We start from the raw sequence: 18061 nt of genomic DNA on the forward strand, positions 1-18061 counted from the left end.
GTTGAGCTAATTCCTGAGTTGAATTGTCACAGCTGTTGAACCAGTTGTTCTGCATTTTGATTGATGACCAAATCTCTTAATGACTATGATATTACATGCAGTTTCAGCTGTAATTTCACTTTTGCAACTAATTTATAGGAGATATGCTACCAATGAACTTGTTATGTTATGATTAAAACTTTTTGCATTAATGAAATAACAAACCATTCAATAAGGTTCAAGTCCCATAAAAAGATAACTAGTGGCTGATGTAAGACACCTATATGTACTTCTGTTTTGTTAAGTGTCAAGTCAGCAATATCAGAGTTCTGAAAATGGTTACTAAGTTGTATTTAGGACTAAAGCAAGTGCTTTTAATGAGTCTGGAAGTAAAACTCAATAACTGCGACATTAACATCTTATTTCAGTCTTGCACACGGATAGCTGTAAACCTTGACTCTTGTTAATGATTAGCTGCAGATATTTCAGTTTTTCTTTTTTTTCCTGTACTGTCTAATTTGGAGGACCTTACTTTTCTTACATTGATTGTAAAAGTACAAATTGCACATGGACACATTCCTTCTGGCCAAATAAGTACATGGCGTGCAAAGATGAAAAGCTGCTGCACCAAGCAGAGAAACAAAGGAAAACTGGTAGGTAAGGCCTCCCAAATGGATCATTTGTTAGGAATGTCATGAGTACTCTGACTTGGCTGTCTGTTCCTTTATAAGAACAGCTTCAACAATCACGACTGTCTTCAAAGTTTAAAAACATAGCCTCTCCCAAAGCCAATCATATTTAGGGTGGAAGAAGCACAGCCAATCAGAAGATAGCCCCTAACTAGCCCCACCCCTGTCCACTAAGTTGTAAACAAATGGGAGGTCCATGTGCATGAGTGTTCCCTTTCTGCAGCTCCACAGTCCAAGCTGTGCACAGACATGTGAGAGGACAGGGTGGAGTAAAAACAGAGTGAAACAAGGACAGAGTGGAGGATAAAACACTTGTACAGAGTTACATGAACATCTTGCGACCTGATCATGTGCAGACACTAAAGCATGGGTGGGGTAGCACAGGGCCTAAGTTGCACTCAGTTAAGTCTTCTTGAAAATAAATTGGCACGCTTGCCTGCATAATGTGACATTAAACAAGTACAAAGGATGCAAATTGTTGAGAAGGAAGTTTCAGCATGCACCTTGCTAAGCAGCTTTCCCCCTCCTTCTTGTCATGCTGAGACAGAATGTCTGCAACACCTTGATTTGCCTGTTATTTTCCAACATAATTGTTGTCCTCACCCCAATTTCTTTTCTACTGTACTGACAAAAGACTTTTCCACTTGTGTGCCAAATGTGAACCCTTGTTTCATGACTCAGCTGTAGTTTCATGATACACACATAGATTACATTTGTGAAATCTAAGAATAAACCTTCAGTTCATAAATTATGAATCATTCATTTATTGGTTTAATTACAGCAAAAATACACATAAATATTAAAACAAACAATACAATCAATAAGTTAATGATGCAGCACTGTTCATATTTAGTTAACAGCATTCGATCAAAAAAAAAAAAGCAGCAATCTTCAAGGCACTGGGACACTGAGAATTTACAAATAAGACTTCACTTCATTCTGTATTCCCTTATTACCAAACAAACACATTTTGCAACTCTTATCGATTTCATCCAATAAGTCCTGCTCTTGGATAATGAAATTCATTACATTATAGTTTCCATGGTGACAATTCCTCCACAGGTTTGGCTTCGCATTCTTTTTTATGAACACACACGCTGCACGCCCATTCTTTTCTAAAGAAAGACCTGAGGATTGTACACAAATACCACGCAGTCACACTTGCACACATTCTCTTTGAGGACTCTCCCATGTTAACACACAAGAATGTTGGGTATAGTTTCATTACAGCATTCCTGTCCAGTCCAAAGAAACGCACTGATCTTCCAGGTAAATGTCGAGGTGTGGACATTTTTCAGTCAAAGCTACTACGGATTGACAGTCACACCCTATAAACACAACAGAGGCACAAAATAGAAGCATAGATCTATTTTTCTGGTGATGTGAAAAGACAGGGTCTTTGAGGAAATCTGCTTTTTCATGCTGGTCTTTATCATTGATTTTCAAAACCAATTTCCACTCTGACTGTGTCACAAGTCTCCTGAGAGGGAGTCCCCTGTTCCTGCTAGTCATCATTCAGGAAAGCCTTTCCCAGGCTGTCCCTGTACGAGCAGAAACCAATCCGGTATTTGAACCCAAAAGGCTCCTGTTTTTGTTCATACACGGTATGTGGGTGCCAGGTCCCTCAGCGTTCCTGTAGGACCAGTTCAGGCACCCACTGGTCAAGGCGTCGACTCTCCTGGCAGTAAGTCCCCACCTCTTGTAGCCTGCAGTGGTCGGCTTGGAGGTTCTGCACAGGAAAACAAATACATCAAATTCATGTTCACATACAAGTTACGCATAATTCATTATAAAAACAAGAGCAAAGTTACAGAATGTTAAATAACACTCGCTTGGTTATTGCTAAAAGTAAACATGTCAGCTGCTGCAGGAAAATCTCCTGTAACAAAATATTCCTGCTATGGCCTTTCAGTTAAGTAACAGGGGGCTGTTATGTTGTGTCAACATACCGTAACCAGCATGCAGTGGAGGTCTCTGTGCTCCTCCTGGTTTCTGTTGGCATCCACAGCACAAAGCAGCTGCTGGAGCCGCTGAACCCCCGATACTCGCAGGATGTTGAGGCCACTGTCGCAGCAAAAAGACTGCAGCAGGGTGAAGTGGATCTGAAGTGCCACATCATCTGAATCATCAGTGGCCAGAACGCACAGAACCACACTGTCTGGATCCCTGAGGAGAGAAAATGAATGTACACATTTTGACAGCAGCACTTTGATATCTGAGACTGATGGTTGGGTTAAGTTATTTGCTGAATTATAGCTACAAGAAGCCAACTGAATTGTTTTAACTCACGAATTGAGAAGTTTAGCTGATTCATAGATGCCAACAGTCAGACAGTCTTGTTTCTGAGCCGTGACCAACAACTCCTCCAGAGCCAGACCTGCAGATCGCATCCTAGAAGAAAAAAACCCCCAGAACAATTCAAGTTTTATAATATGTATTAAAATCTGACACAGGCTGCAAATCTTTTTGCAAAATCTCTGAGTACTTGGTCAAAAAAAAGTCGTACAAAAGCCCTCTGAAGTTCATATATTTCCTCCACCAAATAATTATTAAGACTTATTATGCATCAGGAAGATTGTGATATACAAAGATATTTCATCGTAGGATTTAATAGGCCTATGCATAGTCATCAAAGCGTGCAGGCTGTAACATGCACAAACACTGAGTCCTCAACACAGGTTGAATTTATACACTATGACTCGTGCATCACAGGTGTGTGGTGTATAAAGTAGTGTTAGTTTATAAAGATAGCAGGTCAGCTACGACAAATACATTACTTTTTGCACCAAATCTCTGTGCTTTACTTCAAATATGGACACTGCACCCGAATAAAGTCCTATATCCAAGACATACAAATGCACGCAACGAGTGGTTCAAAGGACGATACGTTGTTGTCCAGCACGTTATGCATCCACATGTCTCAGAAAGCCACACAATGAGCCTGCTGTGCAAAAAAAACACAAAACAAGAAACTCACCTGTTGTCTCCGAAGCTTGTCTCTGGAATCATCTTTGCTTATCACGAATGAATCCAAGAAAGAAAGAGAAAGCGTGACAGTAATCCGTTGATTTGAATACTTCCTCACTCAGTGTGTACACACGGGTTGAGCAGCAGTGTTGGCTGCGCTTTTTGATGTTGGCAACGTTGGGACACACAGTTTATACCGAGACTGAGAGGAGGCGGGACCGAAACTTTAGGCGCTCTGCAATTGGCTCCAACGCCAACGTCTCCTATTTGCCGTTTGGACGGCGGGTTTATTCGTTTATTAATGTGGACCATAGACCGTATAAAGGGTTACTCTGACTGATACATTTACACTACATTAAAGTTGAGTCGATTTTTTTTATTCTGATATATTGATGAAGGCCTAACCTATCAAATGCGAGATAAACCATCAGTGAAAAACAATGATCGCAAGTAAACTAGTTAACTATTTGGATCAATCGTGAGACATTTCATAAACGTATCTGTAGTTGAAGTCCGGTTATGAAAACGAGAGCGACATCTGGTGGCTTAATTAGGGAAAGACAAGCTTAAGAAACTACCTGCATTGTAAAACTTGAAATAAAAAAAAGTGTCATAGGCCTAAGTATCAAATTAAACGTGACAAGATTACACAAGACCTTCAGGAAAAGCCTTGTGATAGCAATGATGCCCATACAATTACAGAGTCACACTTTGAACATTGCACTCACACTTGTGCCAAGATAACACAATTAAGGAAATAAAAGTGTATTAAAATTCAGTGGCCACGTCCCCTTTGATCCTCCTCATGTAGAACATTTTTATCCGTAACACGAAAGGATATGATTACAAGAGTCCATTCAGACAAATCAAAACAAAACATGCTTGTAATTCTTAAAGAAAAGTATGTATTTTGTAAAGAGAGGTTAATGCTGAAGTGCCTTCAGTCTGCATTGTTTTGAATGGTCACAAAACAAATGGCTGATTGAAAAGAAGAACATGACAACATGACCAGGCTTGAACTGGAGCCTGGCCACCCACAGGGTGAAGCACACCCGTCGCCATAGGGGGCCGGGCCCGCCCGCATAAATGCACTTGATGTGGTCCTGTGAAAATGATAGACTTTTAAAATTTAAATTTTTTTAGCTTGGTGAAAAGGTGAACAATTTCAATCTAAATCTCTAGCCTAAATTTAAAAAGTGAAAATAAACATTATTTTTGTAATAATGCTTTTGTGGCAATAATGTATAAAAATCCCCCTGAGCAGAGATTTCTTCTGCAGCCTGCAGTAGACCCACTTTGAATCTGCACTTCAAAAACAGACATGTTTGAAGGGTGATGCACATTCTTTATTCATACATTTCTCATGGCCCACAAAATCCACATATTTAGACATTGTTACTGTGTTTGATTACACACAATTAGAAAGTGAAAGGTTGTTCGTGTTCAACCTTGCAGTGACTGTTTTCACCCCATTTACCCCCATTCTACTCTGCCACAGTGCTTTGCTCTCTGTCTTCATGAATATCATGAATGAAACATCAAACAGTACATACAATATTCAATACATGCAGACACATACAGATAGTTACATTTCACTTCGCTACAGTGGAGTTCAAGTTCTTGTTACCCATTCTACCTCAAATCTCACTATTTCATTTAACCTGGCAGCCTTTTGCAGAGTGTGTCAAATTTAGGAGAGAGTTTATTGAAGGGTTGAAATTGAACATCATATGACATATACAGCTGAAAAAGAATTAATAAAGACAAAGGATTGCACAAGTAAAAAATGTAAAAGTTGCATAAATAAACTTTGGAGGCAGCATTCATATGGACAGGTAATTGCTTAGTGGTTTGTTTGGTATGTCATGCTATGGTGTTTGTCACATTCACATCTGTGAGAACTTTTTATGACATGGTTGAAAAGTAACAAGAATTATTCCTGATTCCTTTACATCCCTCTTGATTGTAAAGACATTCAAACAGGATACAATAATTTAAAGGAAAATTATGGATGTCTGGAGAGAAAATAATGTAATCCATCATGATTCTGCATTTCTGCTTCTGTAATGTCCTAATCATTGAATTTTACTGTGTTGTGTTGTTAGCAGTGTTATATTTCCAGAATAATCTCCTTGAAGAAGTGGCGGCATTTTAAAATGAATAAGATCATTTATTTAAAACATAACTCTTATGTCGATATGTCTTCTTGTTATCTTTTATGCAAAAAAAAAAGGGATGGGAACTCTATGTTGCACATTGCATTAGTTGTCTCTTTAACTCGTCAAGATTATACTTTTCATTTCAGGCAGCTTTCTAAAAAAATATGGACCCATTAAACAAAGCATTAGTTTGTGTGTTTGTGTCAGCTTTGACAGTTCCAATAAGAAAATGAATTTAATATTTAGATTCTCTGTTTTTAGTATTTACAAATCAAAACTCTGAAGCTGTCGTAACCACCGACTGTGACTACACCAAATGTTTCTGCAAGGCGAAATATTCATGTACAACAAACTGTATGATCATATCCAAAATCCAAATACATATCACATATTTATAGTAAAATCAAAATAAAAAGTCTGTTTCCTACCAAAACATTTGCTGTTTCATTCCAGATGATTTAAGCAGCTGTAATGGATTATAATTTATTAACATTTTTAATAAGATGATTGCTGTAATGCTATTACATTTAATCTGTGACTCTTCTAATCCCTGTTGAAGCCTTTGCACACTCAGATAATCTCAAATCAAGTGGGCGATCATCACACACTATCATCGGATTTGTCCAATCCTCTCTGGATTGAATTTTTCACAACTCCTCGTCCTTCAAATCTCGTGGTCAAAAGTGAGGCGGCACTGACGCAAAGCTTTTTTTTTTTTTAAGCAGGCACAACAAACAGCACAGTTTGCCTCGCCTCTGAAAACACACACCTGACCACACGCTGTGTTTTCCTTTCAAGCACAATGCAAGACTTTCTTTTAATTCTGCATTCATTTACGAATAGTTCACAAGAGAAATAAAATGCGACAGATGCTGTCTGGAGTAGGTCGATTTAAGAGAAATAAAAAAACAATGCACTAAAAGCAGCAGAATGGAGCTTTTAACGAAGCAAGAACGACTATTTAGTACACAGAGGACAAGCTGACACATTGCACCTTTTAACCCTGTGTATGCTCACTTCATTGACTAATCTACAGCTTATTTGTGGATCCACATGTTTGCAGCCCGACATGCATCTCCAGCAGCCAGTGTGTTTTCCTCTCCTGTTTTGCTCAGGGTCATGGGAAGAAAAAAATCATGCAACATTCCCCACAGGAACAGTTCTCCACGGCAGGAGAGAAATAAGTGGTTTGGGTGCAAAAGCTGCCCAAAAAAGAAGCGATTCAGAAGAAGCTGGGGTGTCATCATCCACTCACTTGTGCATGAGGGGGCAATTCATTCTCTTTATGTAGCCACAACCCATGTTTTTTACTTTACATTTCTATCACTCATTTAGCCTTCACTACTTTTCCTATCTTACAAACACATGCCCATGCTTGAGCTCAAATTCATCACCTGTTACTGCATGCCCAAGTCTTCTTCAAAACTCTATCTTGCAGGCAGGGAAGGTCTCGTCCTGCATGGCGACAGTGCTATTGGATCCAAGAACTGTGATGCCCAGCTCCCTTTGTCTATCCAGGGTCTGCTGGTACCACTCCTGCATCAGCACAGACTCGAAGGTTGGGATCACTGTCACCTGGAGTCACAGAGAGAAGGATGAGCTGATATAAAGGGTTTATCAGGCAGAGCTTGATTTTTTTCACGAGCTCTCATTAGGCTAAATGCATTAATCAAACAATAACCTCATATAATTCATGTGTAAATGTGCAAGTCATCTAGTGTTGTTTATGTTTCTACCTGCGTGGTGTCAGGCCAGGATTTTTTGCCATCCAGTAGGGCGTCCAGCGTGTTCCTCAGTAGCTCCTCTCTCTCTGGACTGTCACCGCTGATGATGTAACAGGAGGAGCGAACACACCTGAAGAAGTCCACACTGACTGTTGAAGAGGAGGCTCCAGAAGGAATGTAGGCCAAGTCCACATACACACTGACTTCTCCATTAGAGGTAGTTTTGGAGCCTGTGACGGAGGGAGAGAGATAAGTGCTGTGTGAAAAACAAATGAGTGGACACACTTTTGTCCATAAAATATAAAATATGGGAAAAGGACGTAAGACTAAAACCAGGCATTTCATATCATTTATAACTCCTACCTGGATTGGGTGAGGACTTTGCTGGTGCTGAACGGTTACTAGAGGAAGGTGTACGAGTCAAGGAAACCTTTGACACTCCACTTTGACTCCCTGTCCTGCTTTTACCCGAGCCTGATCTTTGGGGAGCTTCAATAACCTGGAAACAGAAAAGCTTCACTTAGTAGAAGTCGATGAATGCATTCTGCCTTGATAATAAATAATATTCTCAAAATAATCCCCTTAGAAGAGTAGATCCTACAAAAAACATCTTCCATGAGTTCATGTTCATTGTTAAGTAAGTGTGATCCTTTTTGAAATTTTGGAGACATTTTTTTTTCTTTTCATTTCATTAAATTAGAAACAGTTTAGCAAGGAAAGAACTCTAAGAATGAATCTGACTGTCACACTGTTACTTTAATGAGTTGATGGTGATTACACTTCCATGGAGCACATCTAAACAGACTGCCCAACAGCCCTTGGAAAAAAGGGGCTACCACTGGTGACACCACCTCGTGCTCAAAGAGGCTCAAAAGCTGTGGCCTCATAAACATGCGACAGCCAGCCTGCTCGCATCGGCATCGGACTGAGAACGACAGCACAAGCATACTTGGACAGCCAATTCAAGCCCCCAGACCACTTCACACAAACTAAGTTGAGAGCAGATGAAGTGCTAACATCTGCCTCCTTCAAGCTCCACATAGAGCTGACAATCCCCTTGGAAGGTCTACATGGAGGAGCAACAACTGGAGGAGAGGCTGGACGGCTCAGGCTGAGGCTTTGCTGACATTTCATAGAGCAAGGTTTACACCCTGTTTGACACTTCAGGAATCTGCCACAGGAGAGACTGCAGAGAGGGGATCTCTGTGTTTTTTGTTTAGGAGATCTGAGCTGTGGGCCAATGCTGCTGTGACACAAGCCATGGCCTGATCAACCCTGACTGGTCCCCTGAATGACGGTTAATGGCTAATGTGGTGAGACCCAATACACTCAGTGACTTCAAACATTTGTCATTCTCCTGAAACAATACCAGCACAAAAGCACAAAAGCTTATTTGCAGCCATTAAAAAACAGACTTCACCAAAATAGTTGTCATAGAGTTCTTGAAGAGATGCACAAAATTTCACAGACAGCGAACTTCAATGATAAGATGAGCTCACCGCTGGTGTTTTTTTCTCTCGCATGCCGGCCCCTTTCACCCTCTTCCCATGAGCATCAGAGTCGGACTGAGGAACAGGCATGGAGGCGTCAGGGAGTGGGGGTAGGGGTGGACTATCCCTGAGAGGGGCTGGAGGCGGGTCCTGAGGTAGAGCCCGACTTGTGCGGAGGTCATGGGGGGAGTTCGACGGCTCACTGCAAGACTCGTCCTCATCTGAGTCCAGAGCTCCATCTGCTGTGGTGGACGGACAGTCCTCAGTGCAGACAGGGGCGTTTGACTCGCTGGGGGATGCTTCCTTTGGGTTGTTGTTATTGTGGCTGTGATGAAAGGCGCCTCTGAACGGCTCACTCACGCCTGAGCTGGAGTCAGGCGCTTTGAAATGCTTGAACTCGCAGGGGGAAACCAGACACAGATCCACATCGTGAGCTGACGAGTCAAAATGAAGTGTGTTGGGAGCTGGAGGGCGTCCCATATCTGAACCCTGCGCTAAAGATCTTGGAGCCTTTTTAGCTGGAAGAGACATCCCTGCACAATGGCTGCTATTGGAGTTAGAGTGATGGACACTGTCATCCCCCTCTCTCTGGCTCACATAGCTCGGTCCCTGCTCCAAGGACATTGAAAAAGATTCGTCTACTTCTGTGGACTGAGGTGAGCTCACTTCTGCGGGCATGGAGTGCGTGGTGGTCGTGGTGGCGAAAGAGGGAGAGGGGTCTGAGGATCCATCTTTTAATGAGCCTAAAGAAAGGAAGCTGAGGTGCTTCTCTCTGGGGTTCGAGTGGCTCTCTGTGATGGTTTTAGGCTGCTCCTCGCATTGCTTGGATGATCTATTTGACTGGTTGACATCAGCTGAGTCTAAGTCTCCCTGGGCCTGTAACCTGCTGAGAGTGGCCCTGTTGCACCACACATCGTCTGGGGACAGACAGTAAGGAGTGTGGCCTGCACTGTTGGGCCGTGAATCGGGGGAGGCTTGCTCTACGGTCCCCTCATCAGGGCTGTTCGCTGCCTTGTTCTCTGGAGACGATCGGGAGGGAGGGCTGCTCCTCAAAGCCCCATCCAGGAGAGTGTATTCGGTTGGGGTTACATCCTGCTGGACTGTTTGCTCCATCATCGGTGCCTTGTTCAAGGGAGAGGGAAATCCTAGAACCTTTGCTGGTTTAGACACGTTTCCAGACAGGTCTTGAGAAGCTCTTTGCTCAGCTGTCTCTCCAGTGGAAGGCTTTTCTTGTGCTCCATTTTGAACACTCTCCCCTCCAATTAGCCCCTTACAACCCGCTGCTTCTTCCCCTCGTGTGTCAGCGGCTTCATTACCTACTTCGTTCCTTAAACCTCCAGTGATCTTTCCATGACCTGACTCGCTGATTTTTTTATTTCCTTTCTCTGCGTCTTCCCTTTCAGTTTCAGCTCGGAGCTGGAGGAAATCAGCTGTCATATCTTCCGGGGAAGACAATTTGGAGCCACAAGGATCGTCTTCAGGCTCTTTCTCATTTTTTTGATGCTGTTGCTCTGCATTTGGTTCCGGGGTTTCCGGCACAGGTTTTTTTACGTTGTTTTTTGGCAGTTCAGTGTCTGCATGTGCCTTCTTGCCATTGTTTGCCTCCTTTCCTGGTGGTCTTTTTGTTTTCTTTGCCCCCGTTTTAGAGTCATTTTTTGCTTCCTTTTTAAGTTTAGTTTTATTTTCATTCTTTGATTTCGGAGTGACAAGATCCTTTTTCCCGTGATCATTTTTAACAACACTGTTCTCATCTTTATTGCCAGCCTTCTCGTCTTTTTTTCCACCCTTTTTTGAAGTATTCTTCTCAGTTGCTGCTCCTTTTTGTTTTGCCCCGGCCTCTTTGATTCTGCTTTTGTCAGCATCTCTTGTTGCAAGTCCATTAAATACTTTGCCTTTTTCCCGTACAAATACCTCCCTTCCCTCTTCTTTCCCTCCCCGATCCTTTCCTTGTTTGGGTATCGACTCCTTCCCTTGTGACCTCCCACTGTCCTGGCTCTCAGTCCTCTTGGTCTGTCTTTCCTCTCCCAGCCTCTCCAGATCCCCGGAGGTCACAGTGGGTTTCTGGAGGAATGCCAGCCCCTTCAGCTTCTCGAGCCCCTGCAGGAGCTTCGCCTGTGGGGTTATACCAGGGAACAGCACCCTGACCACCTTCTCCTGTGTACACGCTGGGTGCCACACAAGCAGGGCAGACACTGAGGCCAGGGCGGTGAGAGGGAGTGTTTGGGATTTGGATGCTGATGATACTGCAGCAGGCCAGTTTTGCATGAATGTCTGGTACTCCTCACAGTTTTTGCCTGGGCTGAGGATATATAAGTCCAACTGCCCCACTCCCATTTTTTGAAACAGTGTTAGTGGCTCAATGGGGACCCCCTGTGGTCGGATCAGTGGATGTGGTCTGATGTCTAACTTCTTCAGCAACTGTAGGGTGAGTGCTGCTTGGTGTGTACTCCGGAGTACATTGTCAACACCTGGTGCAAGAAAAAAAAAGAGATAACTTTACTTCATAGGAATCAGTCCACGGACCACCAAACTCCAGAGTATAAATAAGTTGCAGTCCAGATTCCCACTTTCTTTTTTCTTCTTCAGAATTTATTTGTATGAATTAATTTTGCCTTCTCCCTTCTTGCTAATAAATGTCATGCAGGATACAAGGACACAGCTGTAAGGTTTTCTGTAAGTTCACTTAATGAAGGGAAACTCAATTATTGCAAAAAGTACAGAACATTTTGGAAACTTAAAGAATCAAATACTAAACATAAAACTATTTTGTCAAGGTTTTAGGATATATGCAGTTCAAAACCTAACTTGCAGTTTAAAAGAAATAAAAGTCTGCCTTTTAATCAGCAAAAGGCCAACACTGGAATAACTAATTCATGTATCATTGAAGTTTTGCAATGCAAATGTCTATGCTAACAGACGTAGATCTGATAAGCAGGAGAGACAACAATAGACTCACAAGGCTGTTCCTCCACCTGCAAACTGCTGGGGACATTAAAGAACACGACTCCCAGCTCTGGGGAGATGAGCTTCTTTGACGAGTCATCTGTTCAGACAAAAAGAATGTGAAGAGACACAGAGCACCAACTAAAAAGGATGTTTGAACGTGAAACAGTGTAAGAGGACTGGAGGAATGTCTCTTTACATTTGCAATTTTTTTTTTTTTTGCATGAATATCAACACAATCACTATAGTTATTTTTCAAAGGAGAGATACCCATTGTGTTGCTCTTCCTGACACTGCTGAACAGGTTATATAAATGGGTTGTTGTAGTTTTTTCCCACTATAAAAGAATTTTCACTATCTTCACTAAAATAACAAACTAAACAAGGGTCTAAATGTAGAAGTTGATAAATGCTGGACAGGTTTTTTTAGTATCTGTAAATTAGGGTTATATGATCATAAGGGACTTTACGTTTACCTTTGACATCAGAGCTCATCTCCAGCTCAGCCACCTTTCTCTCCAGGAAGGTGTTAATTCCCGGGAGGTTCTCTGTACCGATGTGCGTCAACAAGACTGCATCAACTCTGTCGAGGTGGCGGACCAGCTTCCAGAAACAGGCCTGAGAATCTGAGCCGCCATCCATCAACACCGTGAATCCGTTAACAGCAAAGAAGGCGCAGTCACCGCGGCCGGCCGGGAAAACATAGCAGCAAGGGCGAGACAGCTTGAGAAAACCCACAGTGGTGGGAGGAGGCAGGAGGTCGAAGGGAGATGGAGGAGAGACGGTGCCAGAGATGAGGGAGGTGAATTCCCCCAGCGCCTCCATGGCAGGCAGCACCTCTGGGGGATTGATGTGCAGTGTGAACGGAGCCTGCAGAAGCTGGTTTTCCAACAGAGTCTTCCTCCAGTATCCGATGTTGGGACAGCTGAGGGTCAGACGGAGTTTGGCGGAGGTGGCAGGGAAATCTTTATCTATAAACTAAAGATGGAAAATTCAATACCTGCCGTTGTGAAATGATGTTAACATGAAGGTGAGAAATGTATCCCAAGCAAACTTCTTTAACTTTGGGGTACCATCTTAATGATGCATTTATTTACATCCAAGGGAAAGGTGAAATTTACTTTCAGAGTTACACAGAAAATCAAGTAAGAAAAATGTCTGCAGTTAGTCCACTGACACAAAAGAAATTGATCCTAACTTTGATAATGATTTGATTGTTTTTTTCCCTTAAAATTGTAAAGCATTCCTTGGTTTTAGCTTTTTAAGTGTGAGGCCTGCTTTTTATTTTGTTGGAAGCGCAATCAACCAAGCTTAATTTGTTAAAAACAAACAAATAAAGATCACAGAGAGACATTGTCGTACCTGCTCGATTAGTATCTGTTTCAGCAGGTGTGGTGAAAACAGCCCTCTATAAAACAACAGGTCTCCACTCTCCTCCACACTCTGGCCAGCCAGGATCAGCAGCTTGTGCGCTGAGTCCCTGGACAGCAGAGTCAACACCTGGCCAGGTCAGAAACAGAGAAAGAGATTTTATTTTGCAAACGTCACTTTGTTCTCCGTTAATGCAAAGGGAAGGAACAGCATTAAAGCGAAAGAAGAGAGGAGACAAAAATAAAAAATAAAAGATCACCACATTGCATAATTCAGAACTTAAGAGGCTTTTGTGCTTATTCAGCAAACATGTTTACCGACAACCATTATGATAATTCATAACTCACATTCGAGTCACTTTTATGCACATATACCAAACCTAATATTTCTCCTTTCATATTTTCTTGAATATATCTTTGATATTTGGGAAGTTAATTGAGCAAGAGAAAACATATGAAGACTTAAGACAGTATATGACTTCAGACAAAAATTGTGAGGGCTTTCTATAATTGTTTCCTGTTTTATTGTAAGAACTTTATTAGAAAGCAAAGAAAAGCAAATGTCAAAATGGTTAAACCTTCAAATCAGAACTGGATAACTTGAATCTCTGTACCATCGCAACAATTGGCTTGGACAAATATCTTGAAAGAATTTGGAGAATAAAACTGAGTGTCTCCACTCACCTCTGAGTGAAGCTGGTCTTGAGTTGGACTGATCAGCACCTGAGTGTCCAACACTCTGGTACTGTGGCGGAGGCACTTCTGCCCTAAGGGTGCAAAGAGAAAAACAAAGAGTACAGATGTCCAGAGGATGCTGTGAGAAAAATATATGCACAGTTTATTCATTGCTGCTAATAGATAAGGCACACGAAATAAGTCCAATCAATAACGTATTAGTGGGACCATGTTTTTTTTTTTCCTTTTACATTGAATATTAGCCAAGGAAAGATAAACAAGAACTCTGGTAAAGTCAGAGCTGAGGGAGGGAGAACCAAGCTGACAGAGCTGAGCAAAGAATAATGGGAGGTAAACACAAAGAAGTCAGAATGAACTGGGACAACCAGGCGTGTGATTGACTCCCTCAGAGAAACAGAGGAAGGAAGGAGAATGTAACAGCTGAGTCAGAGTGACCGTCTGAGGATGAGACGCCATGTTAACTCAATCAGCAGCGCAAATCCAGTCTAAGGGGAACTAGATCAACGTTTGATGACACAGAGGCTAACTAAGCTAAAGTAATGGCATGCAACAAAAAAGGGTTGCCAAATAAAAAACTACAATCTACAAAGGATTGCCAAATGTGACGCTGCTTGCTCTTTATTAGCCACGTTGCCTTGCCCGTTTGAGGAAACTTTAACTTTAAGAGTTTCTTTAACTGAGTCCTTTTTTTTTAGCCCCGTTTCCACACAGCAGTCCAGTACGGATCGATACAGTTTGGTACGGGTTGGATCGATTAAGCCTCATCCCGTTTGCGTTTCCTCAGCCACCCGTGCCCTATTTGGTAGGCGGCGTGTAAACCGGATGACGATAGCCGCTATGTAAATAACGTCACATGATAGCAGCTAAGCGCTAACAGCTAAGTAATAAATTCAACAAAGGAGAAAAACGCTACACAAACAAAACCAACGCCGGAGACATCCAGCAGTTCATCTCCTCTGTCACTGACATGTGACTCTTTATTACAAAACTCAATCAAGCTTTGTTTCAGAGAAGGCTGTGTGAGAAATACAGACGTAAACAATCACTGTATATTACAGTCAATGGTTTATACACGGCGGAGTTTTGTTTGCCGACGTAACATGGGAAGTGACGATGTGAGCGATTAATTCAACCAATCAACGGACTGCAGTGTTTAGCTCTGCCTTTCGGGTCGGCTCGACATTCCTGGCACCCCAACGGAAGGGTCCCATAAAGTGGGACGGTACGGATCAGTTATTTGGGAATCTTTCCCGGGATTAGTCTATGGAAACACCGCAAAATGCACGCCGTACCGAGACGAACCGAGCCGGACCGCTCGGTGGAAACAGGGCTAAGTCTATCTTTTTTTTATTGCTAAAGATATTCACCAAAAGAGGGAGCTAATGTCCCACCAGGTGATATTTTTTTACCATGCACACTAAGGCTTCAATCAAACAAGTTACAGTATTATATCTTCATACAGGATCATTTAAACAAGTTGCAAACTGACATAAAAAGAAATTATTAATTACCGCAAACAGATAATAACCTTTCACCCACAAGATGAGAATCTTTTGAGAACAAGATAATTATGTAGCCTACACCACTTGGACAACTCATCGTGTTCTCACCATTATTATTATATTATATTATTATTATTTTTACAGTCTATGGTTCTCACAAGATAGTGACCCATTTTGTTAAAATAATTCAGTTATTGTAAAGGAATAAGGTTTGTTATGATCTAATTTGTGCAATTCTTCTCCCATAAGACTGTTGTCTTGATTGCACAATATAATGACGACAATTATCGCTCACAAACATGTTCGATCTTTTTCTAATGTACAAGTGAGTTATCTTGCAGGCAGAAGACTTTCATCCTGTTATTATTTTATAATTAGTTTTACTAATTTGCAGTTATTGTATAGGACAGTTGAAGAGAGAGTGGGGGTTGACATGCAGCACAAGACCAAAGACGGATTTGAACCCACGGCTGCTGCACAACGACTATACAGAGGCAGCTGACCTCACCATCTGGCCATCTGGCTGCTTTAGAACTAGCTTCTATCTTCACACAAGACTTTCTGTCTAATAAGTAATTATGTTTTGCCTACAATACAATTTTGCTGTGGAACAAGATACCATCCTTTTACAATTCCCAACAATAGCATGTTAGCCCTAACTCTTATTAAATGAGACGTCACTGGAGAAGTGCTTGCCACATAGATGCTTCCTGGCTTCCATTTACTACTTGTAAAAAAATAAAAAAACCCTGTCTGATCTTGTATTTGTTCATCACCACACGTTAGGGCTAAGCAGTAACACAACTGTCTAACTAATGTCTGTCAGCATTTTCCATTTTCCCCAGTTGCCCTCAGCTCTGCATACTAAAATGGAGCAACGAGAACTGAAAGGGAGGTGGCACCACTTAGTTAAAGGTCTCCATTGTTTTCTGTCTACTGGGCCCACCCATGTCCAACAATTGCCCAACAGCTCAGCCACTTTCCTTCCTTCCTTCCTTCCTTATTGACCCCTGACCGACTGAACTGCTGTAACCAGAGGTACGGTTCTTACTACCGTATATATAGTTTAAGCAGAGAGTCACACTCACACTTACCTGCACCTTTGAAAGACGCCGTATGATGGGAGAGAAACTCTTGGAGAAAGAGGTTTAGATTACACGATTGTAAGTCGACATCCCAGGACCGGATACCTAGAGGTCAAAGAAATAAGGTCTTATGAGGCAGTGAATGGTTTTACTCTGCCACACATAACTTTCATACAAATGTCAGGATATTTAAGAGAGGAAGTTTAATGTGTAAATGAAATGTATGAGTGTAACAATTTTTTTTTTTGTGTGCTTGTTTTTTACGCAAAAACAAGCACAAATGTGTTCGTTTTTGTACACGATTACAGGACATGTTGCACTTCTGATTACCCTTCTAACTTTAGGAGGCAGAAAGAAAATTCATTAAAGAGCTGTTTGGTTGTGACACATTGTGACATTTATTTCAGCTCAAGAAAAGATTACGTTTTAGACATTTTGAGCACAGTGTTAAAATGTGGCATGGTAAGAGAAGAAGCCTGATATCTGGTAGTCTTTATTACTGTCTCTCACTCCATCTTATCCATGTGCATTCAAAATGTCATGTTTTTTTTTTACCCAAATTATTTACCCATGATGTACCTTGGAGTCGAGCACAGTTTGGAAAGGGTTATACTTGCATGTCTATACAGCATCCACAGTAATTGCTGTCCAACAACACACAAAGGTATATAGCACATCGTTTACAAGTGTCTATCTGTTGGCTTAAATATCCGTCCTGCAACATTTGCCCAAAAGCGTCTCCTTACGTAACGATTCACTGATTCAAAGACACTCCACCAGCCTCAGACTGATTTTAATTGTAATGCGTCTTCAGGGACGAGGTGGTGCTGATGCTGGAGTATGGGCAGATGACGCATCCTCAGCCTGTAGGGTGGATAATTGCACCAACACCGCAATGTAGCACCCTCAGTAAATGTTAAACCGAGGGGAACGTCTAGAAGCTGTATATTATTGGATTGTGAAAGAAACCAAAGCGATTTTCAGTAGCTGTAAATGGTGGGTTGAAATACACGTACCTCGCTCTATTTCCTCACTGATGTGACCCGTGTGTCCAGGGGGAGCCGTCTGTCCTACGATGATGAGCAGGGAGTATTTGTGGAGGCAGAAGTCGATGTTTGCGGTGGCAGCGCGCCTCGCCTCCTCCCGGACCTCCCTCTCCAGCAGCCGGCTGGACGCCATGTTGGAAAAACTCGCACTCGGCTGTGATGTCATTGAAAAAGGCTGACAGCAGCGCCTCTCTTTTATTGCACAGAGATGACAGCTGCTGTGCAGGAATGCAGCCGCACACTAGTGGATGTGTAGGAGAATGCTGAATTATTGATGGCACGTGGCAAAAAAGAATCAATTCACTTCTCTTTATTGGTGTCCATCGGAGAAGTAATCAAACCCTTAAAATCAGCCTGTACTAATACCACATTGTGATTTCAAGTTCTACACTTGAAATGTTAGTTACTCCAA

The 18061-nt window shown here is 42.0% G+C and overlaps 2 protein-coding genes across 2 annotated transcripts; both read right to left on the bottom strand.

Moving 5' to 3' along the window:
• Positions 1-1403: 1403 nt before the first annotated feature.
• On the bottom strand, positions 1404-3825 carry gadd45bb (growth arrest and DNA-damage-inducible, beta b). Its single transcript, XM_079370080.1, has 4 exons — positions 3646-3825; positions 2958-3059; positions 2618-2834; positions 1404-2397 (listed from the first exon to the last, which is right to left on the bottom strand). Exons 1-4 carry the CDS (start codon positions 3675-3677, stop codon positions 2293-2295), a joined length of 456 nt encoding a protein of 151 aa, XP_079226206.1. The 5' UTR covers positions 3678-3825; the 3' UTR covers positions 1404-2292.
• A 1134-nt stretch (positions 3826-4959) lies between these two features.
• On the bottom strand, positions 4960-17798 carry LOC306840335 (microtubule-associated protein 1S-like). The gene is made up of 10 exons (XM_079369555.1): positions 17620-17798; positions 16613-16708; positions 14005-14087; positions 13313-13450; positions 12427-12928; positions 11965-12051; positions 9018-11476; positions 7882-8017; positions 7531-7748; positions 4960-7369 (listed from the first exon to the last, which is right to left on the bottom strand). The coding sequence occupies exons 1-10, from the start codon at positions 17780-17782 to the stop codon at positions 7214-7216; spliced, it is 4038 nt and encodes a 1345-aa protein (XP_079225681.1). The 5' UTR covers positions 17783-17798; the 3' UTR covers positions 4960-7213.
• Positions 17799-18061: the final 263 nt, after the last annotated feature.

The sequence above is a fragment of the Symphodus melops genome (assembly GCF_947650265.1).
Source record: "Symphodus melops genome assembly, chromosome: 19".
NCBI lineage: Eukaryota > Metazoa > Chordata > Actinopteri > Labriformes > Labridae > Symphodus > Symphodus melops.

Coding starts and splice junctions, on each gene's coding strand:
- gadd45bb (XM_079370080.1), bottom strand. CDS start 3,677: ATGATTCCAGAGACAAGCTTCGGAGACAACAG. Junction 3,060..3,645: donor ACAAGCTTCGGAGACAACAG/GTGAGTTTCTTG, acceptor TTTTTCTTCTAG/GATGCGATCTGCAGGTCTGG. Junction 2,835..2,957: donor TCAGCTAAACTTCTCAATTC/GTGAGTTAAAAC, acceptor TTCTCTCCTCAG/GGATCCAGACAGTGTGGTTC.
- LOC306840335 (XM_079369555.1), bottom strand. CDS start 17,782: ATGGCGTCCAGCCGGCTGCTGGAGAGGGAGGTCCGGGAGGAGGCGAGG. Junction 12,929..13,312: donor AACAGATACTAATCGAGCAG/GTACGACAATGT, acceptor TTCCATCTTTAG/TTTATAGATAAAGATTTCCC. Junction 8,018..9,017: donor GAGAGAAAAAAACACCAGCG/GTGAGCTCATCT, acceptor TTCTGTTTCCAG/GTTATTGAAGCTCCCCAAAG.